Source organism: Macaca fascicularis, chromosome 11, assembly GCF_037993035.2.
Source record: "Macaca fascicularis isolate 582-1 chromosome 11, T2T-MFA8v1.1".
Classification (NCBI taxonomy): Eukaryota; Metazoa; Chordata; class Mammalia; order Primates; family Cercopithecidae; genus Macaca; species Macaca fascicularis.
Window position 1 is genome coordinate 3,472,002 of NC_088385.1, and position 22,789 is coordinate 3,494,790.

The window sequence follows — 22,789 nt, forward strand, 5'->3', positions numbered from 1 at the left end:
TGTGCTCCTCTCTGGGCCTTAGGGAAGAATCCATGGCACCCTGGGTTGATCAATGGAGAGAGGGGAGGAGATGGAGAAGGGAGGGAGTGAGCTGGACGCATTCGTTGTTGCCGGGAAGGCGTCGCGTGTGGAGGTGGGTTCTGCATCCACCCGTCTTCAGGGGCAGAGCTTGTTCCCAAGCTCTTTTGAGTGCCGAAAGTCTCCATAAAGTCATCACAGCCAACTGGGGAAATGAACACAGATGTGTTCAGAGATGGTAGAGCAGGGAAGAGCTTGGAGTTCTCCTGAGTCCTCCTGACTGCCCACGGAGAGGTGGGTGGCCCTCTGGAGTTGGGTTTGAGGAAAGTCTTGCTGAGACAAGGGCCTCTGAGAAGGGTGGGCAAAAGGTGGGGAGGAGGAGAGACCTCCCTGCCCCGTGTTCACAGCTCCTCCCCTCTCCTGATGCAGCACTACGGCCAGAGCTGCCTGTTCAAAATCGCCATGAACATCCTCAACATGCTCTTCACTGGCCTTTTCACCGTGGAGATGATCCTGAAGCTCATTGCCTTCAAACCCAAGGTAGGCCTCTGAGAAAGACCTTTGATTCACAGGCGTCGGGGTGGACAGGACGGGGAGGTGGGGTGCAGGTATTGAAGGCAGAATCAGGGGAAGAGAGAAAAAGGCATCGGTGAAAGACCATCGCTGCTCCAATGATCAGAGCTCCAACTCCTCCACCTGCCCAGAGCTGAACCAGGCCAACTCCAGGAAACCCTCTCAGTTCTCGGTGTTGACCCTGGCTGGGATGCACAAGCTGCAGATTCCTCGCTGAGCTGAACCTCTGAGCCTCTCCTGGGAGAGGCAGGTGATGGTCTTTCTCCTATGTCCCATCCTCTAGTACATAACCTGTTATTAGAAGAAACTATGCCCATAGACTGGCAGACCAAACCTCTCCGGGCCCAGCCCCCCAGATCCACTCAGGCCTCTGTTCCACCCTCCTCCCATTTCATCAGCCACACAGACCAACCTCGTATAAAACATTCAGCCAGGGCTGGATTTGCTCAGGGCTCAGGGCTACAGCCTATGGGCACTCCTGTTCCCTGCCTCAGAGCTATGGCATTGCTGCTTACACGCTCTGGGGCAGGAAGAACAATTACCTGCAAATTTCTCTGCTTTATTCCTCGTTTGTAAGGGCAAGATTAGGCCTGCTCTGCTGAATGAGGCAGGGTCAGAATTCCTGTCCTTTGGATCATCTGTGCCCTTCCTAGCCAGTCACCCCCGCTGTCCTCAGTGGTGGAGGAGCAGATACTGCTGTGAGCCACACCTTCCACCCTGGGCCTCTGTAGATGGATCAGAATCACCGGCATCCACTGGCCGGGATTCACCACCAGGACAGCTGCTTCTGAGAGAGGCTATAAGAGCAACTGAGCAGCCCCCAGGCCACCGTAACACCTTTTGGAGAAGGATGAGAAGGAACGAGTTCTAGGAGCATCATGCGGTTGCAGACTTGAGACAACCTCTCCAGCTTTACTGAGCCTTCTCCTCCCTGCTTTAGTAGTTTTCCCAGATGCAACACAGATCAACAGGAGGCCAAGAGCTGTATTTTCTATTTTCATTCAAGTTTTCACTGGTCTGAAGATTAACTGGGGGTGGGGGAAGGTCCGGCTTGGCCTTCGAATCCATGTTCGTTGAGGAGATATCCATAGCCTTCTTTGCATGAATACTCACACTTTTGATTCCGTATCATGTGCTACACATATATCATCGCATGTCATCCTCAAAACGTCCCTATAAAGTGGGTATTAGCATCCCTCTGTAGAGGGGGGGAAGTGAGGCTCAAACAATGAAGTGCCCAGTATTAATTGCTCCACTACTAAGAACTGGCAGAACGGAGACTGGAATCTGGCACCTCTGACGTCACTGTATTTTCCACCACACTGAGGTTAACTAGCATTTTCCCAAGTCAAGTGCTGTGCGGGTATTTTTCAGGAAGAAGGAAACAAGCTTGGAAGGACTTAAAAGGCAAGACAGTATTCTTACAATGCAGGTACTTCTCTCACTCAAAGAGTGCCTGGGGATCCCAGCTGATTTTCATAGAGTAAGGCTCCTAAAGGACATCCTTTGGTGATAGAACGGTGGTTTCCTGCCTCCTCCAGAGAAGCAAGTACACTCTTTTTCACCTTCCTGTACAAGTCCCATTTAGGAGGACAGATCTTGTCCTGACCTAGAGAGGACCCCTGGGTTTCCCTGACACCTTCCTTAGGGCACACGGTGTCTCTGGCCATGCATGGCCCTGTTCCAAGCCCTGCAGCCCAGGAGCTCTGACAGTTCACCACCCACAGCAGCATGACCAGCTGAGGCTAGGAGTGCAGTCACTGCCGAGCCGAGCCTCAGTCTCGGGTGACATCCTCTCAGTGGGAAAACTGGCGTCGTTTTCATCCAGTGTCATGAGACATATGGTTTAAATATTTCAAAGCCTTGAGTCATTCCACAATTGACTCAGATGTGTTTCTGACGATGTCTGAGGCAGTCTGGAGAGCCTGCAGTGGACTTTCTGAATCATGCCTCCTGAGCACGGGAGACATACGGACAACCTTCCCTGGGAAGTGCCTGAAATTGACACCTGCGGGAGCTTCGGTCTAAAAGGCACTCCACCTAAATCCTGCAAATCAAGGAACGAGCCAGTTTCCTAGGAATTAACCATTGCGGGTGGTCTAAACCATAAAGTGCCTCCTAATTTCCTCTGTCCCTGGTTTTCTATTGTGAGAAGATGGGGCAAGATAACAGAGACTTTTACCCAAGAAGAAGGAGAGCCATCCTGGGGCCATTTGCATTTCACACTCCTATGGTGTAAAGAGAAAGGAAAATGGATCTTTCCCTGTGAATTTCCCTACAAGGGCTCTGGCAAGAGGGGGATAAAGGTGTCCACCCAGTTGGGAGCATCGTGGAGCACAGCTGGGTCCCTGGATTCTTTCTGAGCTATGTTCTTCATTCACAAATAGACTCCAGGAAAAGCAGCTCCAAAATTTAACCAAACTGGAAAAACCTGAAGCTCTGGAAGAAATATTCAGCTGGATCTGGCCCAAGAACCAGTGGCTTCTAACCATGACCTGAATCCATGACAACTTTCATTTCCCACCATTAACTAGGACTCCGTGCTGCACTTTTTATTTCACCGGCGTGCTGTTTGTGCATGACCCAGATGAGCATCAGCATTTGCTGTGAAAGGACGGCTAGGAACCAAGGATGTCAAAGACAGTCTGAAGTTGTCACTGCTTATGTTTCGTCTCTGCAACTGGCTGGTTGGTTGTTGCATCAGCCAGTCAACTTATATTCTTGCTTCATTCTTTCATTGTTTTCATGGTCATGGATGTTCCCAATTTCTTCATTTCTGTGTGTTCTCCTCACCACTCCATAGAAAATAAATTTACTCAAGTAAGTCCCTGCCTAAAATCTAACCATCCCACTCCTTAAATTCATACTCTGTTCACACATTAAAAAAAAAATCACACAAAGAAACTAGGGATCAACATAAACCAGTTTAGATTGAGTCGGTCCCCCACAAAGCCTCAGGAACCTGCGGGGATGGTTTGAAGAGAGTGAGGTGGATCATGGCAGCATTGATTTGAACAGTGAACAGTGATCCAGAAGGACCTCCTTCCATAGAAGGGAGAGGCCACGACCTGGAGATAACCGGATGTCCCCTGCGCCCCACACGATGGTGCAGGACCAGGTTGGGCAGCATGAAAAGTGCTGCCTGGAATATTCTGAAGGTAATTAAATAACTGGATTGTTCTATCATGAACTGATGCTTGTCAGCAAAGACAGGAAAATAAATTTTAAAGATACTGTTATAGATTTGAACTGAAAAATATGCAATGTCTAGGGAAAAAGTCTAATAGAAATGGCTAAGATCTCTACAGAGAAAATGATAAAATTGAAAGGAATTCAAGAAAAGCTGATAACTGAAGACATCTGCCACGTTCCTGAATTGGAAAGCTCAATATTATTAAGGTATCATTTCTCCTCAAACTGATCCATAGGCTCAATACCATTCCAGTTAAAACTCCCAATTGCACTTCGCTGGAGGTGAGAATGGCAGAAGAGAGAGCCGCACCGCAAATCCTTTATGGCCAACAGGATGAGGCTGGGTGGTCCTGAGGCTTCAGCCCCTTTGGGCAGCTCCGACGTCACCAAGGAGGCAATGCACAGGAGCCTGGCGCGGGAAGCAGTGTCTGTCTCAGCTACTCCACTGTCAGCTGCTGTTAGTGGGAGTGATGATGTCACTTAGTTGCCTGAGGTTTGCTGTCGAGGATGTCTCAGCAAGGGCACTGGGGGAGGAGGAGCTGCAGGAGGCAGTGAGTGAGAGGCTGGGCTCCAAGCCTCTCCTCCTCAGTGGAACATGGTGTGCCCAGGAAGCCAGGGGTTCACCCCATGGAAGGCTCCTAACTCGTCCCCTCCCCACAAGCTCCCACCTGGACCATGGAGGGGTGAAGCAGCTGAGACTCACCTCTGCCCCTCAGCTGGAACCAGCCCACACAGGGAGCAGCCAGTACTCACCTCCCTGAGAGGAGGATGCTGGAGAGGCCTTGACCCTGGCAGCTCTCTGGAATCAAAGTCTCAATCTCCCTTTTCGGTTTTCTCCCATCCTGAGAATGGTCCAGAGGGGAGAGTGGACCCAGAGTGAAGGCACTCGTTGGCCCTTCTGATGCCCTGCTTTCTTTTTATTTATTTCTTTATTTATTATTATTATACTTTAAGTTCTAGGGTACATGTACATAACGTGCAGGTTTGTTACATATGTATATTTGTGCCATGTTGCTGTGCTGCACCCATCAACTCGTCAGCACCCATCAACTCGTCATTTACATCAGGTATAACTCCCAGTGAAATCCCTCCCCCCTCCCGCCTCCCCATGATAGGCCCCGGTGTGTGATGTTCCCCTTCCCGAGTCCAAGTGATCCCATTGTTCAGTTCCCACCTATGAGTGAGAACATGCGGTGTTTGGTTTTCTGTTCTTGCAATAGTTTGCTGAGAATGATGGTTTCCAGCTGCATCCATGTCCCCACAAAGGACACAAACTCATCCTTTTTTATGGCTGCATAGTATTCCATGGTGTATATGTGCCACATTTTCTTAATCCAATCTGTCACTGATGGACATTTGGGTTGATTCCAAGTCTTTGCTACTGTGAATAGTGCCGCGATGAACATACGTGTGCATGTGTCTTTATAGCAGCATGATTTATAATCCTTTGGGTATATACCCAGTAATGGGATGGCTGGGTCATATGGTACTTCTAGTTCTAGGTCTTTGAGGAATCGCCATACTGTTTTCCATAATGGTTGAACTAGTTTACAGTCCCACCAACAGTGTAAAAGTGTTCCTATTTCTCCACATCCTCTCCAGCACCTGTTGTTTCCTGACTTTTTAATGATTGCCATTCTAACTGGTGTGAGATGGTATCTCATTGTGGTTTTGATTTGCATTTCTCTGATGGCCAGTGATGACGAGCATTTTTTCATGTGTCTGTTGGCTGTATGCATGTCTTCTTTGGAGAAATGTCTGTTCATATCCTTCGCCCACTTTTTGATGCAATCTACTCGTCTGACAAAGGGCTAATATCCAGAACCTACAAAGAACTCAAACAAATTTACAAGAAAAAATCAAACAACCCCTGCTTTCTTGAATAAGCATCTGAAACCTCAGAAGGCCTGGCCCCTTTCCCACCAGTTCCCAGTCTCCACTCTCCTCTTTCTGTCTGGGCCTCCTCAGCCCGGTTGCTTCAGCTTCTTGAAGCCAGATGGTTTCTCTCATCCCCCCTACCCTTTCTTCTGGTGATTTTCTGCCAGAAGTCGACACATACATAATGGAGCCCCTCTCGACTGCGTTAGACAGTCTCTCGTCCTGGCCCGAGTGAGTTTCTCCCACTATCAGTTACCCCAGCCAACCCTGGCTTTCCCCAGCCGGTGGCCGCTGCGAGCACCCAGGCCCTTTCCCTGCAGACTCTTTCCCACCCAGTGAGTCTTGCCGCTGCGGGCCCCCATAGCGTGTGTTCCAGTGAGCCATGGGGCATCCAGACACTCTTTTCCACGGTCGATTGGACTTCTGTCTAGATTTCCCCATTAGCATTTTACTGCCCTAGTGACCCTGAAATCTGAGAGCCCTGAGCCCCTCCAGGTTCTTAGCTGATCCCCTCTGGGGTGCAGAGCCTTGTCCAGCTGCTGGCCAGACTTGCCACCTCATGGCCTCCATGCCACTTCCAAAGTGGGGACAGCCTCCTCACCACGGCTCGTCTCCAGCCTTCCTGCCGACGCCCTTGCCCTGCCCGCTGGTCTCTGCTGGGCCCGGCAGGCCTTACCACAGCCATGTAAGTCGTCTGGGGCTGTGGCACCTGCCTGTCCCCACACACACAGGATATGGCTGGCATTTTCAGAGTATCAGCTAAGAACGGGGCAGTAGTTCAGTTGCCACAGTCTTGTCTGCTTTGGGGGCTTCTTTGAAGCCCCCGTTATCTTTCAGGAAAGAGGAAATGAAGGCAGTGAAGCCTTGGCCTTGGCTGCTTCTCAGAGAGTAGAGAGACAGAAAGAGGAGAGGTTTCTTCAGTCCCCCGCCTGTTGTCCTGAGGAATCCGTCAACGAGGCCCTGGGCACTTCCCTAAATGAGGGTGAGGGATGAGTTAGGACTAGTCGGTAGCCTGGTGAATGAGATGCTGCCAGAACCAGAGCTGCTCAGGACCCTGGAGGTCAAATGCTGGCTCTCACTGGGGCCACCCTTCATAGCACAGCTCTGGGCCAGCCTTGCCCCGGTCTCCCTGGCACAGGTGCCAGCTAAGCTATAGGGAGAGCCAGGAGGCCCTGGAATGGTCCTCCTAGTGGCGGGCACCCTGGAGTTCCTGTGCCAAAACCAGCCTGCTCTGCATTGTGAAGGCTCTGAGCTGACAGAGGCTATTGCTGGCCTTGGACTTTCCACACCCAGAGGCAGCCCTCCTCGTATCTAGGGTGCCCATGTGGGGTCAGAGATCCCGTGGCTTCCAGAGCAGTCTTTTCCCTGCAGGCTGTGCTGTTCTTAGGACTGGTTTCTGCTCGTAGGAATGATTCTTGGCCCTGACGTAGGTGGGCACAGGCCCTGCGGAGGGGAGAAATCTTTGGGGATACCCGGAGGATGTGGCTCAAATGGAAAGGTCGTCACCAGCCACCTTGTTTTCACTGGGCTTGTGTCAAAAGGCACTGATGAGAGCTAGGTTGGGGCTCTAGGTTCGCATATGGATGGGCGAGGGAAAGTTGGAACAGGGAGGTGGGTGCCTGGGGAAGAACACTTGCTTCCACAGAGAACAAACAGCCCAGTTTCTCATCTGCTCTGTCAGCTCTGTCCGTGTCTAGAAACTTCTGTTCTTTAGATTCAGCATGGTCTCTTTGGGTAAATAGCTTTTGTCACATGACCTGAAGATGCTGTGGTCCCTCCCCCAGCCAGCTTGGGGTTCTCCAGGGGCATCCATACCCTGTGCAGATGCAAGGGGACTTCAGAGGCTGAGGGTCCAGAATGCTCAGGTGTGGACCTCCTGTTTTAGTGTTGGAGTCTTTGGTTCCAGGAGTGAGCCGCTCCCAGGAAAGGGACCAGATTCTGACATTCCCCTGGCAGGTGGAGAAGTTGGGAGGGCACCCCCAGCAGACAACTCGGCCCCCAAGTCAAAGGTCAGATCTGCCTGTCTGAACAAGGGAAGAGAAACCACCTTACAAACTGTAAGCCAGGCCTCTTTTCCTGCCCAGGCCAGGGTGTCAGTCTGGATGGTAATCAGACATGTTCTCTGTCCCCGGGAGGAGGCAAGTGGATGGCACACAAAAAACAGGCTCCTGCAGGTTGCCAGTGGCGACAGAAACAGCCACAGGAGAAGAGAGTGCATGAGCCTGTGTCAGAGCAGCGGCTCACCAGCCTAAGGAGAGGTGGTGTGGCAATGGCCACAAGGCCCCAAACTGCCCCACTGGAGCCCTGGGGCAGCCAGGGCAGAGGCAGTGGGAAGAATGCCAGAGCCAGAATTCTTCTAAAGGCACCAATGTGTCCACCTGAGGGGCCAGGGGAACCCTGCAGGCCTAAATCCATCCGGCCTGAGCTGGGCCTTCCCCGGAGGCAGGAAAGGTGCCGATGTCCACACACTCTTCCATGGACTGTTGAGAGACATTTCAGAACTTGTTCTTAAAAGCTCAGTCAAGGACCAGGAGAAGGAAGGCGAAAGTGGGATGGCCAGGAGGCAAGGATGCACACTGGGGCCCCTTCCTCTTTTTGAAAGCTGAGAATCTTCTGGGAATCTTGGTTTGTTTTTCAGTCATGTTTTTGGCAGTAATGACATTGCCGGCTGAAATGTACTTTCTCTCCAACTTGACCTCTGCCTCCACCTGTGCCACTCTCCAGGCATCATCCTCTTCCAACTGTTTTAAATTGGCCACGCACTTCTGCATGATGCAGTAATTTTTGTGAAGTTTTAATTTTTACAAAATGTATTTTGCTTCATTTCTTCGCTTCATCATCTGCTGCCCCCAGATCCCACCCAGAGAGGAAATTCTGGTAGATTGCGACCCAGGAAGGCTAGATCCCACCTCAGCATCACCTTGAAGAAGCCAGGGCTGAGCAGACAGGACAGGAAGAGCTTCCTACAAGCACTTGTTCCTTCCACGTCTGTTTCTCCATACAGTAGGAAGACTGCCTTAGCATACTGTGGTGAGACTGAGTGAGGTCATCTCTACAGAGGAATGAAGCCTTCAGGGAAAGTGCCATTCAGATGAAACTCAGCCAGATCCCTACGCCTGGGGAGTCTGCACCCAGCTGTCTAACTCAGCATCAAGGAACTTCACCTCCAGCCAGGGTGTGCCCTCTTGCCCGTGATCATTTTAAATGGGCCCTTTTGTAATATTGGTATTCTGGCATCTTTCATCCTGAGCCCACGTATTCTATCCCTTCAGTCTGATGTCCGCCTCACACCATAAAATAACTTTAAGGCTCATCTTAATGCATCCTTGAAGTTGGGTTGTGCAAGCATCAACCATGTTACCAGCATCTAAACTATCACTCCCCTTTCGTGTGGCTAATGCAACCCATTAGTCGGCTTTTCAAGCCTTCAGCTCAGTTTTTCACCATTCCCTCTTTCTCGGTGCCTAGGCCTTGCCATTCTTCATAGTCTTTATTTCAAGAACTCTTTGTTCGTGCGACTTGGCTAGTGTTTTGCTGCAGGCTAAAGTTCACCAACAACCCCCAAAATATTTTGTGGAGCAGCTCACGTGCTAGGCGGTATGCTTGGTGCCGGGGACGAATCATGAGTACAAGCAGGTAGGTAAGGCCACACTTGCCTGGGGCGAGTTTGGCCCACTCTTGGGACTTGTAGCGTCCCCAGTTCACCCTCTCATTTCACTAGGAAACCTCCCTGTCATCTGACATTCATATTTCAACTTAAAAAGAAGCAGTCGATAAACGCATTGACCCATTTGGTATCAATGCCTACACCTGAGCTCAAGTAACATTTAGAAGCACTGGAGGGAAGCAAACAGCATATATTGTCAATGAAGAACCAGACATGAAGCTAGATATTTTACTTTCCTCATCTCATTCAATCCATAAGATGAATATTATAGCCTCCCATTTTACATCTGAAGAAACTGGAGGTCAGAGAAAGGCTAGGTAAGGAGTCCAGAGCTGGCTTTTTGTTGTTATTGTTAGCTTGTAACAACCACCATCCTGCTTAGTATGCACCCTATACTGCTCTAAGCACCTTAACAAATAGGAATGCATTTAATCGTGGTAAAAATCCTGGGATTCTGTTGCAGGTTTAGGTGACTCAAAAGCCACTCTTTCCACAACAACCCCATTAAAACAGGAAATGTGGACAGGCCCAGTTGCTGCTGTGCACTCAGTGGGCCCTCGGTAAATGTTAGCTGTCTTCCTTCTAAGAAGATCCGAGACAGAAAGAAAGAAAGCCATTCTCGAGTGACCACCCTCTGCAATGAAAAGTGTTCACTCCACTCCTACGTCCTGCCGCCTTCTCCAAGGCCCCTTGCCGCCCTTCCCTCCCATTCAGCCATTCTCTCTGTGGCCCCTGCATTCCCTAGATTGCTTTGGACCTTTGGATTTTGTTTCCAAATCTGAGTTGACAAGCATTTTCAGGAGAGGGGGCAGTCAGCTGACAGGTGGGCTCAGGAAAGTGAAACAAGCCTGCTACACACTCACATGCATGTGTTTGCACACATATGTGCAGTGGGAAGACTTACACATTGGGGACACAAAAATTGCCAAATTCATCAATGGCAGGAGCTGTTTCATGTTCTTCTCTGTGCCATGAGAGGCATTCAGTGAAAGTCTGATGCCTGAATGGATGAATGAGAATTATGAGCCGGGAAAAGAAAGTCAGAATATTCGTGTCAGAAAAGATCCAGACCATTGAGCTTCCCTGAGTGCAGAAATCTCTACACCGTCCTGCTTTCTGCCATACGAGTCTCCTTGTTTCTAGAGGTAGCTCTGTCGGAAATCCTTCTTTATACTGAATTAAAACGTACCTCTCTGTAACTTCCCCTTATCCGTACTTCCTTTTCCATCTTTTCTTTCTGTAAGTAGTTCCTGAGCGCCTCAGTGATGATGTGGAAGCATAGTACCATCTTTACAGGGCTCACAGAGTAGTGCAGGACACACCAATACACAGTAAACAAAGGTTTCAGATGGGGTAAGGGCTGCGGTGGGGAAACGGAAGAGTGTGGGTGAAGAGTCACCCGTTTAAAATAAGGAGGTCAGGAAGGCAGCATTTGTGCTGAGCCCTGGAGGCTGAAAAGGAGCCAGAAGTAGAGCATTTCAGGCAGAAGGAAGAGCAAAGACCCTGAGGCAGGGGCAAGCTCAGCTCGTTCTGGAAACCGAGAGCAACGGTGAAAAGGACTGTGCTGGAGCTGCAGGCCCTTCAGGACCCCAGTAAGGGGTGTGCACTTCCTGTGACTGTCCTTGGAAACCACAGGGATGGGCCATTCAGTAGGGAGATTATATAATCTAATTTCCATTTTTTAACCAGCATGCTGGCTGCTCATTGACAAATGACTGGTGTGGTGAGATGGGGAGCAGCAAGGAGCCCGATGCTGGGAAGGCAGGTGGCCATGGAAGCGACGGAGCGAGGGGGGCAGAGTCATGACATCATTGGATGGTGAACTGGATGTGAGGATGAGGAACAGGAATCAGAGACAGCTCCGGGGTTCCTGGCTTTCCCTGAGTGGATGGAAGAGTGGTGTCATTTGCTGACATAGAGAAGAACAGGAAGAAACCAGTTTAAAGTGAGAATGTGGGGATATATTAGGTTAGAAAATGTCACGTAGGCTGTGAAAATCTGGAATTCAGACAGGCGATCTGGGCTGGAGATGTATTTTAGGAGTCAGCGCCGTCTATTCCCTCTGAAGATAGAAACTCCAAGAATCCTGTCCAGAATCATGTCCTGGGAGAAGTGTTGGAGAACGTGCAGAATTGGAAGGAAACTTGGAGAGAGGAGAGGAAGGAGAAGGAAAGGGGTCTGGAGGCCAAGAGCCCCCTGAAATGAGGGGTGGAGAAGAAAATATCATTTCCCAGGATAAGAGCAGGGATGAGTTAAGCCAGCTGCCAAGAACAAAGAAACAGTCCTCCAGGCCTTCTAGAAACAGCGGACAGGCAGAGGGAGGCCAGAATGCTGCCCTGCTGTCCAGAGGGTGACGTGAAAAGGGCTGGACAGAGGCCAGTGCGCACAGGCCCTTCAGGACCACAGTGAGGGGTGTGGACTTCCTCTGACTGTCCTTGGAAACCACAGGGATGGGCCATTCAGTGGGAATTGCATAATGTGATCTGGGGTCTTCAGTGTGCACCTTTGCCCTCACCCACGTCTTCCCGTCCTGAGCATCACAGATGTCCCTGAGTGTGCCCCTCCTTCTCCCATACTAGAAATCTTTGCCCTGGAGGAGCTCAAAAGCCAGGCCTTCCCAGACCTTGCTGGACATGTTTGCGACAGAATTAGGGCCTTCTCCTTTTCCCAGCTGTGCAGAATTGAATTTACAGGCCTCGTGATTCCATAAAAGGAATTTCCAAGACAGAGCTTCTGCACTTCTCTTTGGCTACGAGGTTCTTTGCTATAAAAATCTCAGATAATGGGGGAGTGTACCCCGCCCCCAGTCCAGTGCTGAAGCTAGGGACAAGCGTTCTCTTACAGCTCTTTTCTTTCCTCCACAATCTTTCCTCTCTCCTCGCTCTGCCCACCACCCACCACCTCACCTGTGTTCTGTCCCTACGGTGGTCAGGGCAGCCTGAGGCTCAGAAGTCTGGCCGGCTCAGTTTTCCATCTCCTGGTGGGCCTTCTGTGGGGCCTCAGGGCAGATCTTCAGGGCCCGTGGCTGTTCTCAGCCTCGTGGGGATAACCCTGAGCACAGCCAGAAATGCACTGCTCTCGGAGTCACTTTTGAGGAAGACATGTGCATCTCTATGTAGTCTTCCAATGTACAGGGAAAGGCTTGAAATCTTTTGCAGGAGCCCAGGGCTTGGTCATTCACTGCTCTGCGTTCAGGCCTGCTCTTTGGGAAGGTATTCAAGAACAGTCTAAGATGCTGACTGAAGAAAAAAAACAGTGGCAGTCTAGTGGGACAAGGGTTTAGGATTTGGGATGAAAGGAAAGTGGCTGTGATTGGGTCACATTCAAACATCGAGACTGTTGGTTCCTGCCTGGCATTCTCCCTCCCATCCCTCCCCTCCTCTGCCTCCCCTGCCGTAGCCTCTCTGGGTCTCTGCAGAAGCCTCGCTGTTCCTCACGGTTCTGCTTCGTCCTGAGTGCCCCCACGAGCCTCTCTGTGGTTCCCCATTGTCCGCAGAGGCAGCTGCTCTGGCCGGCCCCGTCCTCCAGCCCTCGTCTCCTGTTCAGGGCCACCCATGCTCTGGGTCACGCCTCACCTTTTCCTAAACACCCTATGCTGGACTTCCAGGCCGGGCTCCAGTGCTGCATCCTTCAAGCTGCCTCCCGAGATCAACCTGGCTAGAAGCAGTCTCCACTGCCTCTGAGCTCCCAGAGCACCCTTTTCTCTTTTCCGGCATTTAATCAGAGCTCTTGATGGAAACGTCTCATCCCTCTAGCAAGACTTGTTAGTCTTTGAGCAGGACTGTCTCTTGGTGGCATCCACACCGACCGCCTTCCAGATGCTAGCACAGTAACACCGTGTGCCTGTCATCTCTGCAGTGTCACTGAATGAAGGCCAACCAAAGACAAGCAGCTTCCTCTGGGGTGCCCCTCCTTGCAAAAGAGACTCCAGCCCCTGGCTTACAAGCTCCAGCATCCAGCGAGGACACCCCCTTCAGTTCTCCACCCACCACAAGAGCTTGTCACTCTCTGGGGTGGTCCGCTGGAAAAGAAGGCAGAGCTAGAAGGCAAAGACGGTGGCTTTGGAGCGGGCATCGTGCCATGCTCAGCAGGACTCAGCAGCATGGCCGCCCAGGTCAGGGAAATTCTGGCTTAAGTGTGCTCAGACAGTTCAGCGCAGAGGGCCCTGAGACTACCCCAGGCCAAAGTTCTGAAATTCAACCCTCCCAGGCTTATTGGAGGATGGGGTCCTTGTTTGGGGGTTTGTTTTGTTTCACTGGTTGGTTGTAATGCCGATTAACACCCCCACAGACCTAGTGTTCTATAGAACACGGTTCTGGAAATCCGTAGGGGCATCCCCATGATTCGGGGAGGTAAAACTGACATTTAGTGGGTGGGACTGAGGATGCCGAAGGAGGGTTCGGCCCAGCGAAGGGGCATCCTTGGGCCCTGTGGCGTGTTTGGGAAATATTTATCCGAGGAGCCCCTTTCATGGGTGATGTTCAGTGACACTGATAGTGGGGGAGTCTTCAGTGGCTGGCCAGTGGCCGAGGCTCAGCGAGGATAACAGTGCCACTAGAAATATGACCATATCTTGGATTGTATGACTGCATTTCCTTACTAACCTGGAATATTCACATTGAAAAACTTGAAGAGCAAGCAAGAATTTTATTTCAAAAATCCTATGGAAACCTAGACATTCTCTTGGGCTAGGTCTTCAGTCCTTTCTGGACCCAATGCTCTTCTTTTTGGAACAGTCTCCCCACCTACTGTATACTCCATGTCCCCACAGAGCTCCACAGCGCCCCGTGGTGGCCAGTGTCACCCCCTCGCTAGGAATCCACACGTAGCCTCAGGCAGGCTGACTCAGCCTCTTAGTGACTTTTAGATGAAACCTATTTATCCAATCTGTTGAGAAACTGCAGTGTCCGCCACCGTCCACAGAAACCCCAAGGTGGAGAAATGCGTTAAAAGGAGTAGAAAACGGACCGGGAAAGAAGGGCAGCAGCTGGGGATGAAATGCAGCAACTCTCGCCCCAGCCTTCACCATCGGCACAGAATTCAGAGGCCAAAGCTGTGTGGGCCCAGCTCCTGCATTCCCCTGATTATTATTTATTTGCAGAGTGCCCACGGGGCACCTGGTACCACGCAGCGCTCCTTAAACAGGCAGGCCCCAGCTTTGCCAGGAGGACCTTCCCCGCTGTGGCTCTGCACCCAGGGATTTGCATATTGTTGCAACATTGTGACAGGCTTCTCTCCTGCCTGGTGCTGGAGAGCTTAAAAGTCACTATGAAGGATAAAAAATAATTATATGACTTGCATAAAGCCTTTGTGTGGGAAGGGTAGTATTAGCTACTACATTTAATTATTTAATGTAGAAAATTATTCACACTGTGTAAAAAAGCCCGGTGGGAAAGTACACTGTGGTTTCCGTCCCCGGCCCTGCCACAGGGAAAGAAACTGGAACACGCCGGGCTGGTAGGAAGAAGAGGGATTCCCAGACCTACCGGGTGCGTCGGCGGTAACCCAACCCACTGAAGCCCAAGGTGCTGCCAGTGCTTCTGGCCCTGCGCTGGGCCAGCCTGCCTTAGAGGCAGGAAGGACCTCCTCTGACACAGAGGCTGTGGGTGTGCAGGAAGGTAGCCTCTCAGCAAGAACTCCAACAACGACAGTAATAGTAGCAACTGCAGCAACCAGTCAGCACGTTCTCAGTGCCAGACAGGGCAGGTATGAACTCATATCATTCTCACAAAGCCCTACGAGGGGGCCAGGCACAGTGGCTCACACCTGTAATCCCAGCACTCTGGGAGGCCGAGGCCAGAGAGCCATTTGAGCCCAGGAGTTCCAGACCACCCTGGGCAAGACCCTATCTCTACAAAAAAAAAAAAAAAAATTCTATTTTTTAATTAGTCAGGTACAGTGGCACACACCCGTAGTCCCAGCTCCTTGGGAGGCTGAGACAAGAGGATCTCTTGTGCCCAGGAGGTGGAGGCTGCAATGAAATATTATTGCAACACTGCACTCCAGCCTGGATGACAGAGTTAAACCCTGTCTCTAAAAATAAAATAAAATGAAAACCCTACAAGGGCAAGTACTCTGGTTATTCCCATGCTGCAGGTAGGGAAGCTGAGGCAGAGAGGTTAGGTAACCTGCCTGCACAACCCGAGGCTCACTGTGGGAAGTGAAGGCAGTCTATCATTTTATTCACAGCTTGTTCAAGAGTGTGGATGCAGGTTGCTGGCCAGATCCCCTGGCAGAGGAGCACTGGCCCGCTTAGTTAGAGATGCCAAAGGGCGGGGGTGATAGGATGGGCTGTGGGAGCTTTCCGAGAGTGCTGAGCAGGAAGGGACCTCTCTGATCGGGGTTTGGAAAGCTCTGTCCATGGCCTTGGTCCCCTGGATTGGACTGGAAGGAGTTCTAGGCAGGCAGGAGGTTTTGAGGGCTGCCACAGATCCAAGCCCTCCTGCAGCAAAGGGGAGATTGCTCATCCTTATTCCAGCCACACCTGATGCTACTTGTGTCTTGCCTTCCTTTCCTCAGAGTGCATGGTTGGTGCTGTTCATTTGAGCTTAAAGTTGCCGGTGTGCATGGCCGTGTGTCTGCCCAGCCTTGCCCTTCTCCAAGGAGGCGTTGATTCAGCACCCTAGTCCTGAAGGCACCTTTGCAGAAAACGGCTCATTTATTCCAGCATGAGTAGTGCGAGGCAGCTGTTGGGATCCCCCAATCTACCCAGGTGCAAACTGAGGCAGAAAAAGAGCCTCCTGAGGCCCCCAAAGGGAGCTTAACCAATAACCCCATATTTTCATCTGCTCCCGGCGGGGAAGATGGCAGGCTTCAGGAGGGCTGATTCATGTTTGTATGCCCAAGCCTTGCTTAGTTACAGACCTCTAGTAAGTGCTTATTATGTGTTGATGAGATAAATAAATGAATGAGTAAATAAATGGACGAAGGCCTTCAAAAATGTCCTGGGGAGGAAAAGCCTTAATTCCAAAGAAAAATGGGAGCAGAAAGTGTCCAGTTAAAAGTCTGCATTTTCAGGAGTGTGTGTTCCTCCTGCAAATAGGAGAGCAGCCCCCCTCGCCTCCACCCACCTGGGGTCCTCTCATGAGGCAGGCACCCAGCCCTCTGCCCACTCCTGCCCTTAGTCCAAGTAGGTCTCAAGCTGGCTGTGCAGAGTGTGTCTTGGGGTGCTTCTGAATTAACACATCACAGGATGGGAGCTGACAGAGGAGGGCAGAAATCCCCACCTCCTCCCAGGCTGCTGGCATCTCTGTGCTCCAGTTATGCCTTCTCCATTAGGCGCCACTAATTTCCATGATTACTGTTATGTCTAAATGGCGTCCTGGTGTAATACAATTTATATTATCTCTGCTTGGTGTCGGTTACCATTGTTTTCCTGATATTCAATGGGATCAACTCTGCATAGACACATAGACACGCACTGAGACTTCACTGCCACCACCGCCAGCTGCCAGTGGGACCCAGCTCCTCTCCCCGGTTCATTCAGCTCTCATTTCTGGGACCCAGAAATGATCAGTGTTTCCAGGAACTGGGCACGGCTCCCTCCCTCACAGCCACCTCTGCCCAGCCCCCTGCCTGGCGCACCTGCGCTCTCTCCAGTGCTTGCTCACTCAAGCAGGACCTCTGCTCTCCTGCAAGGACCCCCTTCCCTAGGTCTGGTGAAGCCATCTGTTGCTCCTCCCTCAGCCCCGCCCCACCTTGGCAGCCTCCAGCTGCTTGCTGACTGATGTTCCTAACCCTGTCTGCAGGGGCCCTTCAGAGGACCCTTTGTCCTTTTCCACTCTCCGTCTCAATCTCAGCAGCCCCACTTCTAATCCAGCCCGGAAGTCCTGCAGCGCCCCCAGCCAGCGCGCTCCCTGCCCCGTGTGTCCTAGGAGGGGAAACCAGGTGTTCAGAGTCAGCTTCCCCACAGGGCCGGGGCACTCAGGAGCTGGCTGCCTCCCCTATGTTTCTTCGGGCAGATAAGGAAGGCAGGCAGGAAGGAACAGAGAAGAGAAATGAGTTACAGCAGTGACAGCACCTCTGCCCTCCAAATGCCGAAGACTGACAGCACCACCCCAGGCGAGGAGTGAAAGGTGTGCACAATTCCTCATGGACGCCTTCTTGCCGCCAGCCTGATGGAAAGCTGGTGCTGCCTCTGAGGAGATGGCAGGGCGGCCTGTGCTCTGGGCAGAGAAGAAGCTAAGGATCCGGAATTCAAAGGCAAAGGCATGCACCCATCACCGCTTCAACAGCAGTCCCCTCGCAGCTCTCCTGTAGCAGAGACAGAAAACGGGGCCCCTGCCGCCGCCCCTCTCGATTAAAGAAGAGTGGCTGTGCCTTCCTCGGTGGGAAGAGTGCTTCCTAAGAACCTAGCAGTTCATTGTCTACATGACCTCCAGTCTTACAAAATGCAGCTGTGACAGCCTGCACCCTGTCACCAATCTCAAACGGTATCAGCCAGATTTCATTCAGGAGAGTTTGAATACTAGTGACCTGGAGGATGGGCAGAAAAGGCCTGAGAGACAGACTAAAGGAAAACTCAAGATTCCAGAACCTTCAGCTTCCTCCTTCCTCTTTTCACATACCTAGGCTTTGTCCCCCTGGTGTTTAGTCCCACACCCAAAATAGAACCTGTGACTCCTACCTCACTAGGCAGAGCAATGCTGCTAAATAATGACAGTGGCTGACCGGGCACGGTGGCTCACAGCTGTAATCCTAACACTTTGGAGGGCGGAGACAGGAGGATCACTTGAGGCCAGGAGTTCTAGACCAGCCTGGGCAACGTAGCAAGACCTCATCTCCCCAAAAAGTTAAACAATTAGAGGGGCGTAATACTTGGGAGGCTGAAGAGTTTGAGACCACAGTGAGCTATGCTCATACCACTGCACTCCAGCTGGGGCAACAGAGAGAGACCCTGGCTTTAAAGTGAATACTTTTTTAAAAAGGTAGAAATTCAAAGATTTTGGTCATTAGAGGGCCAGGCATCCTCTCTCTGGAACATTCACACATCCAGAACCCCTATTCCCGAGGAGGCCAGATAGAGTCAATATAAAGAATAGATATTAAAGGATTTTTTCAAAATACTTTCCCAGGTATTGGTCCTCACATTAACCCTATGCAAGACATAGGGCTGGTGCTAGTGTGGTTAATTATCAGATTATGATTGCCTCCCTTCCAGAAAGCTCAATCTCCAGCCGACCAGTGATGATGAGATTCTTGAAATGGCCCTTGAAGCTGTAATGAGGTGGAAGCCTCTGGACTCTGGACTCCGGTTACTTCTTGTTGTTAAGCGATTGCAAACAGAGGGCTTGGGAAGTGCGCCTCCAGTTGGCAAGAGGCCCACGATTTCTTACATAGGTAGTCATCCCATCCCTTTTCCACTGGGAGTTGGGCGTGTCTTGTCCCCAAAAAGCAGAGAACACCCGGAGGCAGGCATTTTCCAGCCAGGAAGTACCACTGGACCATGGCCCCACAGTTAAGACACAGTATCTGGGACCAGAAGAAAGCAATGAAACGTCAGGACACACGGGCCTTGTGGGAGGGAGCAGGAGAAACGGCAAGTTCTGAGTGCTTTGGATGCATGGTCTCCTCTCACCCTCACCTCAGCTCTGTGCTTTATCCCATGTTCTAGGTGTGGAAACAGTGGCATAGGGAAGTTAAGGTATTTGTTCAAGGCTACCCAGCTAGTCAGTGGCAGAGGTAGTGTCTGAACCCAGATCTGCCTCCAGAGATCCTGCTTTTAACCAGTATGCAGCCTCTTTCGACTTGGCATATCTCCAATAATGGAGCCAAATCAGGGCGTGGATAACCAAAATGGAAGAAAATCCACAGTTCCTGTGCGTGGGAAATGCATCCCTTGATGCTTTTGCAGCAGTTGTTCCTCCCCAGCAATGACTTTCTGATGTCAGTATCAATTTGGTGTCCATTTTCTCAGCCCAGGCCTATCAGTGAGTGGAGGTGCTGCGGCACTCAGGCCTGGGTACTGGGAGCCTGGGGTGCACCCAGGATCTGCCCTGGGATGGCCAGAGGAGAGGCCCATCTTAGGAACACATCTCCAGAGTGGGAGTTGGAAGGGAGAAATCCACTCAACCTGTGGGACTGGGGGATGGCGAGGGCAAGGCTTCCAGCTGCAAAAGCACTTTCCCTTCCGGGCAGCCCGCCCCGCGTGGCTCTGAGGAGCTGGACGGTAAGAGGTTTGGTTTGCCACTTCAAGGAGAGCCAGGGAAACCCTTTCTCCAACCCCTTACTTCTCAACCATTTGGGACACAGTCACCAGAGAAATAAGGGGCAGCAGGTATAACCAGGCTCTGGGTCAGACTGAGTTTGTAAGACGTGTATGATTTTTTTCCCACCCTCCCTTCCCCATGACAGCCTTAAAACCCCTATTACTAATGGTTTCCAGCAACCAAGGGGGTGGCAAAAACAGAAAGAAGAGAGAGGAGACAGCATCAGGCCCTTACACTCCAGAGAGCGTTGGGAAAAGTAGTCCTCCTAGGACCCAACCACCTGGGGACTTGGGGACCAGCAGGGAGGACCTGGGCCTTGTTTCTGGGCAGGGTGTGGTCCAGGTGGGAGGAAGGGGCTGTTGAAATAGTGGGAGGAGGGGACAAAGGGACAATGGGGATGGAGGCCCGAAAGCTGGACCTGAAACTGTCTTCATGGTCCAGCTGGAGGACTGAGGGGCTCTGGGCACCAAGGGCAGGACGGTGGGAGGATGGGTCAGGGTGAAGAGCTGCCTCTTAAAGGGACCCTGTTTGCCCGCTAGACATGTGCCCTCACCCGCTGCATTCCAGCTCTGCGGAAATCCCCCAGGGCTGGGTGCACAGGAGCTCTTGGCAACAAGGAACCTGGTTGGTTTCTGCAGCCCCCCAGGTAGTGTGCCACCAAACAGAGATGTCAGTCTAAAGCCTGCAGGAGCACAGCCTGCTGAGGGCAAGTGTGAGGCACGAGGCATTAACTCCAACAGAGCCCAGCCAATGCCAGTCCAGTGGAGCCATGGGTGGAGGGGGGCTGTGGTCAAGAAGGAGGGGGCTGTGCCTTCTGTCTGCACATGTACGAAGAAATCCGGGAGAAACAGTGACCAGGGGTGCACAGCCAGGCGGTTGACAGGGTTCCCTTAGGTCTCAGCCCTTCACCCTTGTGCGCCCGCTGATTAACTGTGTGTGTTTCTCTGGTTTTCAACACCAAACCTTTGCTCTGTTCTGTCCATTTCTTCCTTTTCCTTTCTCCATCTCAGAGGTGTTGCAGACCAAGGCCAACTTACCCATTTTGTTTCAGGTCTCTCTGGTGGACGAAGATTCCAACCCACCCTCCTTTCTTGAGCACTGACACTCACACCATCCTCTCTCTCTCCTCCTGCTCCCACACCCAGATAATGTTTTCTTGCACGTTTTCTAGGCTGATGCAGAGAATTCCTGGATTCTGCTCTTGTTCTTGTTTCTCTCGCTTCTCTTCCTTGACTTCCCTGCCCTTCCCTTCTGAAACAGCTCAACCCACAAAGACGGTATTCGTATCGAGAGGGCCGCCCAGTGTTTTCTGAAATCTAATTTTAAGACGTGTGCATAGCTGTAGTTCATCTGGGGTCTTCACTCTTTATTTCCCTCTCCCCAAAATCACTATTCTCCTTTTGCCCCTGTGAATGATATCCGAGAACCCGAGAGCAAATTGGTTATTTCCTGCTCATAGCACGTGACTTAAATGGGAGAAAGAGGTGCCTCTGCCTCATAGGCTCCACTATATTCAGAAAAATATCCTGGGAAGCCAACAAGGAAGCCCTGATTTGAAGCTGACCCTCACCTCACCCATGCCCTGGTCAGCTAATCTCTGCTTCCCCCATCCTGGCTGTCCGGAGTCTCTGTGGTGGTGTTTCTGTTTTCTTTTGGCAGAAATGCCTGGGAACCGAAAGGCCCCTTTCCCTGTGACCTGACCTCCCACGCTAAGAATAACAGCCCCAGGACAGCATGTCTTTCGGTCCCTCTGGAAAGAAGGCATGGCTGGGAAGTGGGAAGTTAAGAGAGCTGAATAGAGCTGGGAGGAAAGGGAAGAACACAGATTCTTGGCTTTGTGAGTAAAAAATAAAGAGGAAAAGTTGGCAGCCTTCAAGTGAGCTGGGGAGAGATCTGGGAACCTCTCGGAGGATGCTTCATGCTTTCATACCCCGTCCGACCTCTAGAATTCCACCTCCTGGAAGCCCAGAGGGCAGGAAAATGCTGGTCCCAGTGAAAAAATGTGGCCAGCCCTGTCTTGTCCCCTTTGCAGACCATATCTAAACTAAAGGCGTAAATGTTTTTACTTAAAAAAAACAAATGTCTGTAGTACTTGGTCCTTCCTCCTCTACCCATGGGGAACATGACTGCCTGTAGCTGGGGGTCTATGTCCCCCGTTCGGTCACAGAACATTGCTCTGCAGGCTCCTACACCTCTCACACCCAAGAAATCCATCTGCTAAAAAGTCCACTCATCCAGGACACCAGGGGTCCTATAGGGCCTCTGGGACAGCCCATTCCTTGGTTGACCAGTTGTCCAAGTACATGAAAAAAGTCTTTTAAGAACATTCATCCCTTCTCTTCTCCAAATATGGTGAAAAATAAAATCCATAGCTACAGAATCAAGTAGTAAAGTCAGAACACGGGTCTTCCCCTTCTGTGCCAGAATCTCTCCTTTAGGGCACCACTGCTTTCATCCCCTTCTAGGCAGCCAGCCTCCCCCAACCCACCAGCCTGTCCCCAGCAAACCCATCCTCAGGAAAGGCTTTGATCACCGCATGCCCTCTGAGTCGCATTTGCATTCAGCAGGACCCTACCTCAAAATGACCATGAAAGAACCTGGGGAGGTGCTTAGAAAGCCTCAGAAAGCCCTCTCAAGAGTCACATAACCCACTCCCAGAGTAGGAGCCCAGCCTTGCCTCTGTCTCCTTCCCCTTAGGAAGTCTTTGCCAGGGTTGGAACTGTCCCTAGAAACACTGGGCACCCAGTGCAGGAACTAGGGTTACCCTGATTTGATTTGCAAAACTTGCACTTATTATGGATCTTATTTTAACAATTTGGTCCTTCTTTTATTTTTGAGCTTTATATGAGTCACTTCTCAGCCCAGATAACCTGCCACCCTGCGGCCCACACTGATGGCTGTGGTTTTCAAAGCCTTTTTCATCCCCAGCTTCACACATAGGACTGAGCCCATTACCCTCTGAGGGGTCACACACCTGTGTTCCCTCCGTCCAGATGGGCCCTTCTGCTAGAAGAGGACTGGGGGTGAAGGAGATGCTCAGCGTGGACTGAAAAGAGAGCATAGTAGCCACATCCTGTCCCCTGGTGACTTGCACTGCACCACCCCCACACCCACTCCTGCCCCTGGTGGGAAGTGGACAGGGCCTCTGTGGAGAAGGGGTAGGCTGGGTGGATCTGTAGGATGGGGCCGTGTGACGGAGGGAATGTGGGCAGTAGGGTTAGTGTCACCTCCCTGCTGCTCCTTCCCTGCTGGT

At 51.4% G+C, this 22,789-nt stretch overlaps 1 protein-coding gene across 36 annotated transcripts in view; it reads left to right on the top strand.

Moving 5' to 3' along the window:
* Positions 1–22,789, top strand: part of CACNA1C (calcium voltage-gated channel subunit alpha1 C) — a 742,107-nt gene that overhangs the window by 652,567 nt on the left and 66,751 nt on the right. For all 36 annotated transcript variants that reach the window (XM_045366394.3, XM_045366391.3, XM_045366401.3 and 33 more), the window contains one exon: positions 448–558. In XM_045366394.3, coding sequence (XP_045222329.2) covers positions 448–558 — 111 coding nt within the window. The remainder of the gene's footprint in view (positions 1–447; positions 559–22,789) is intronic.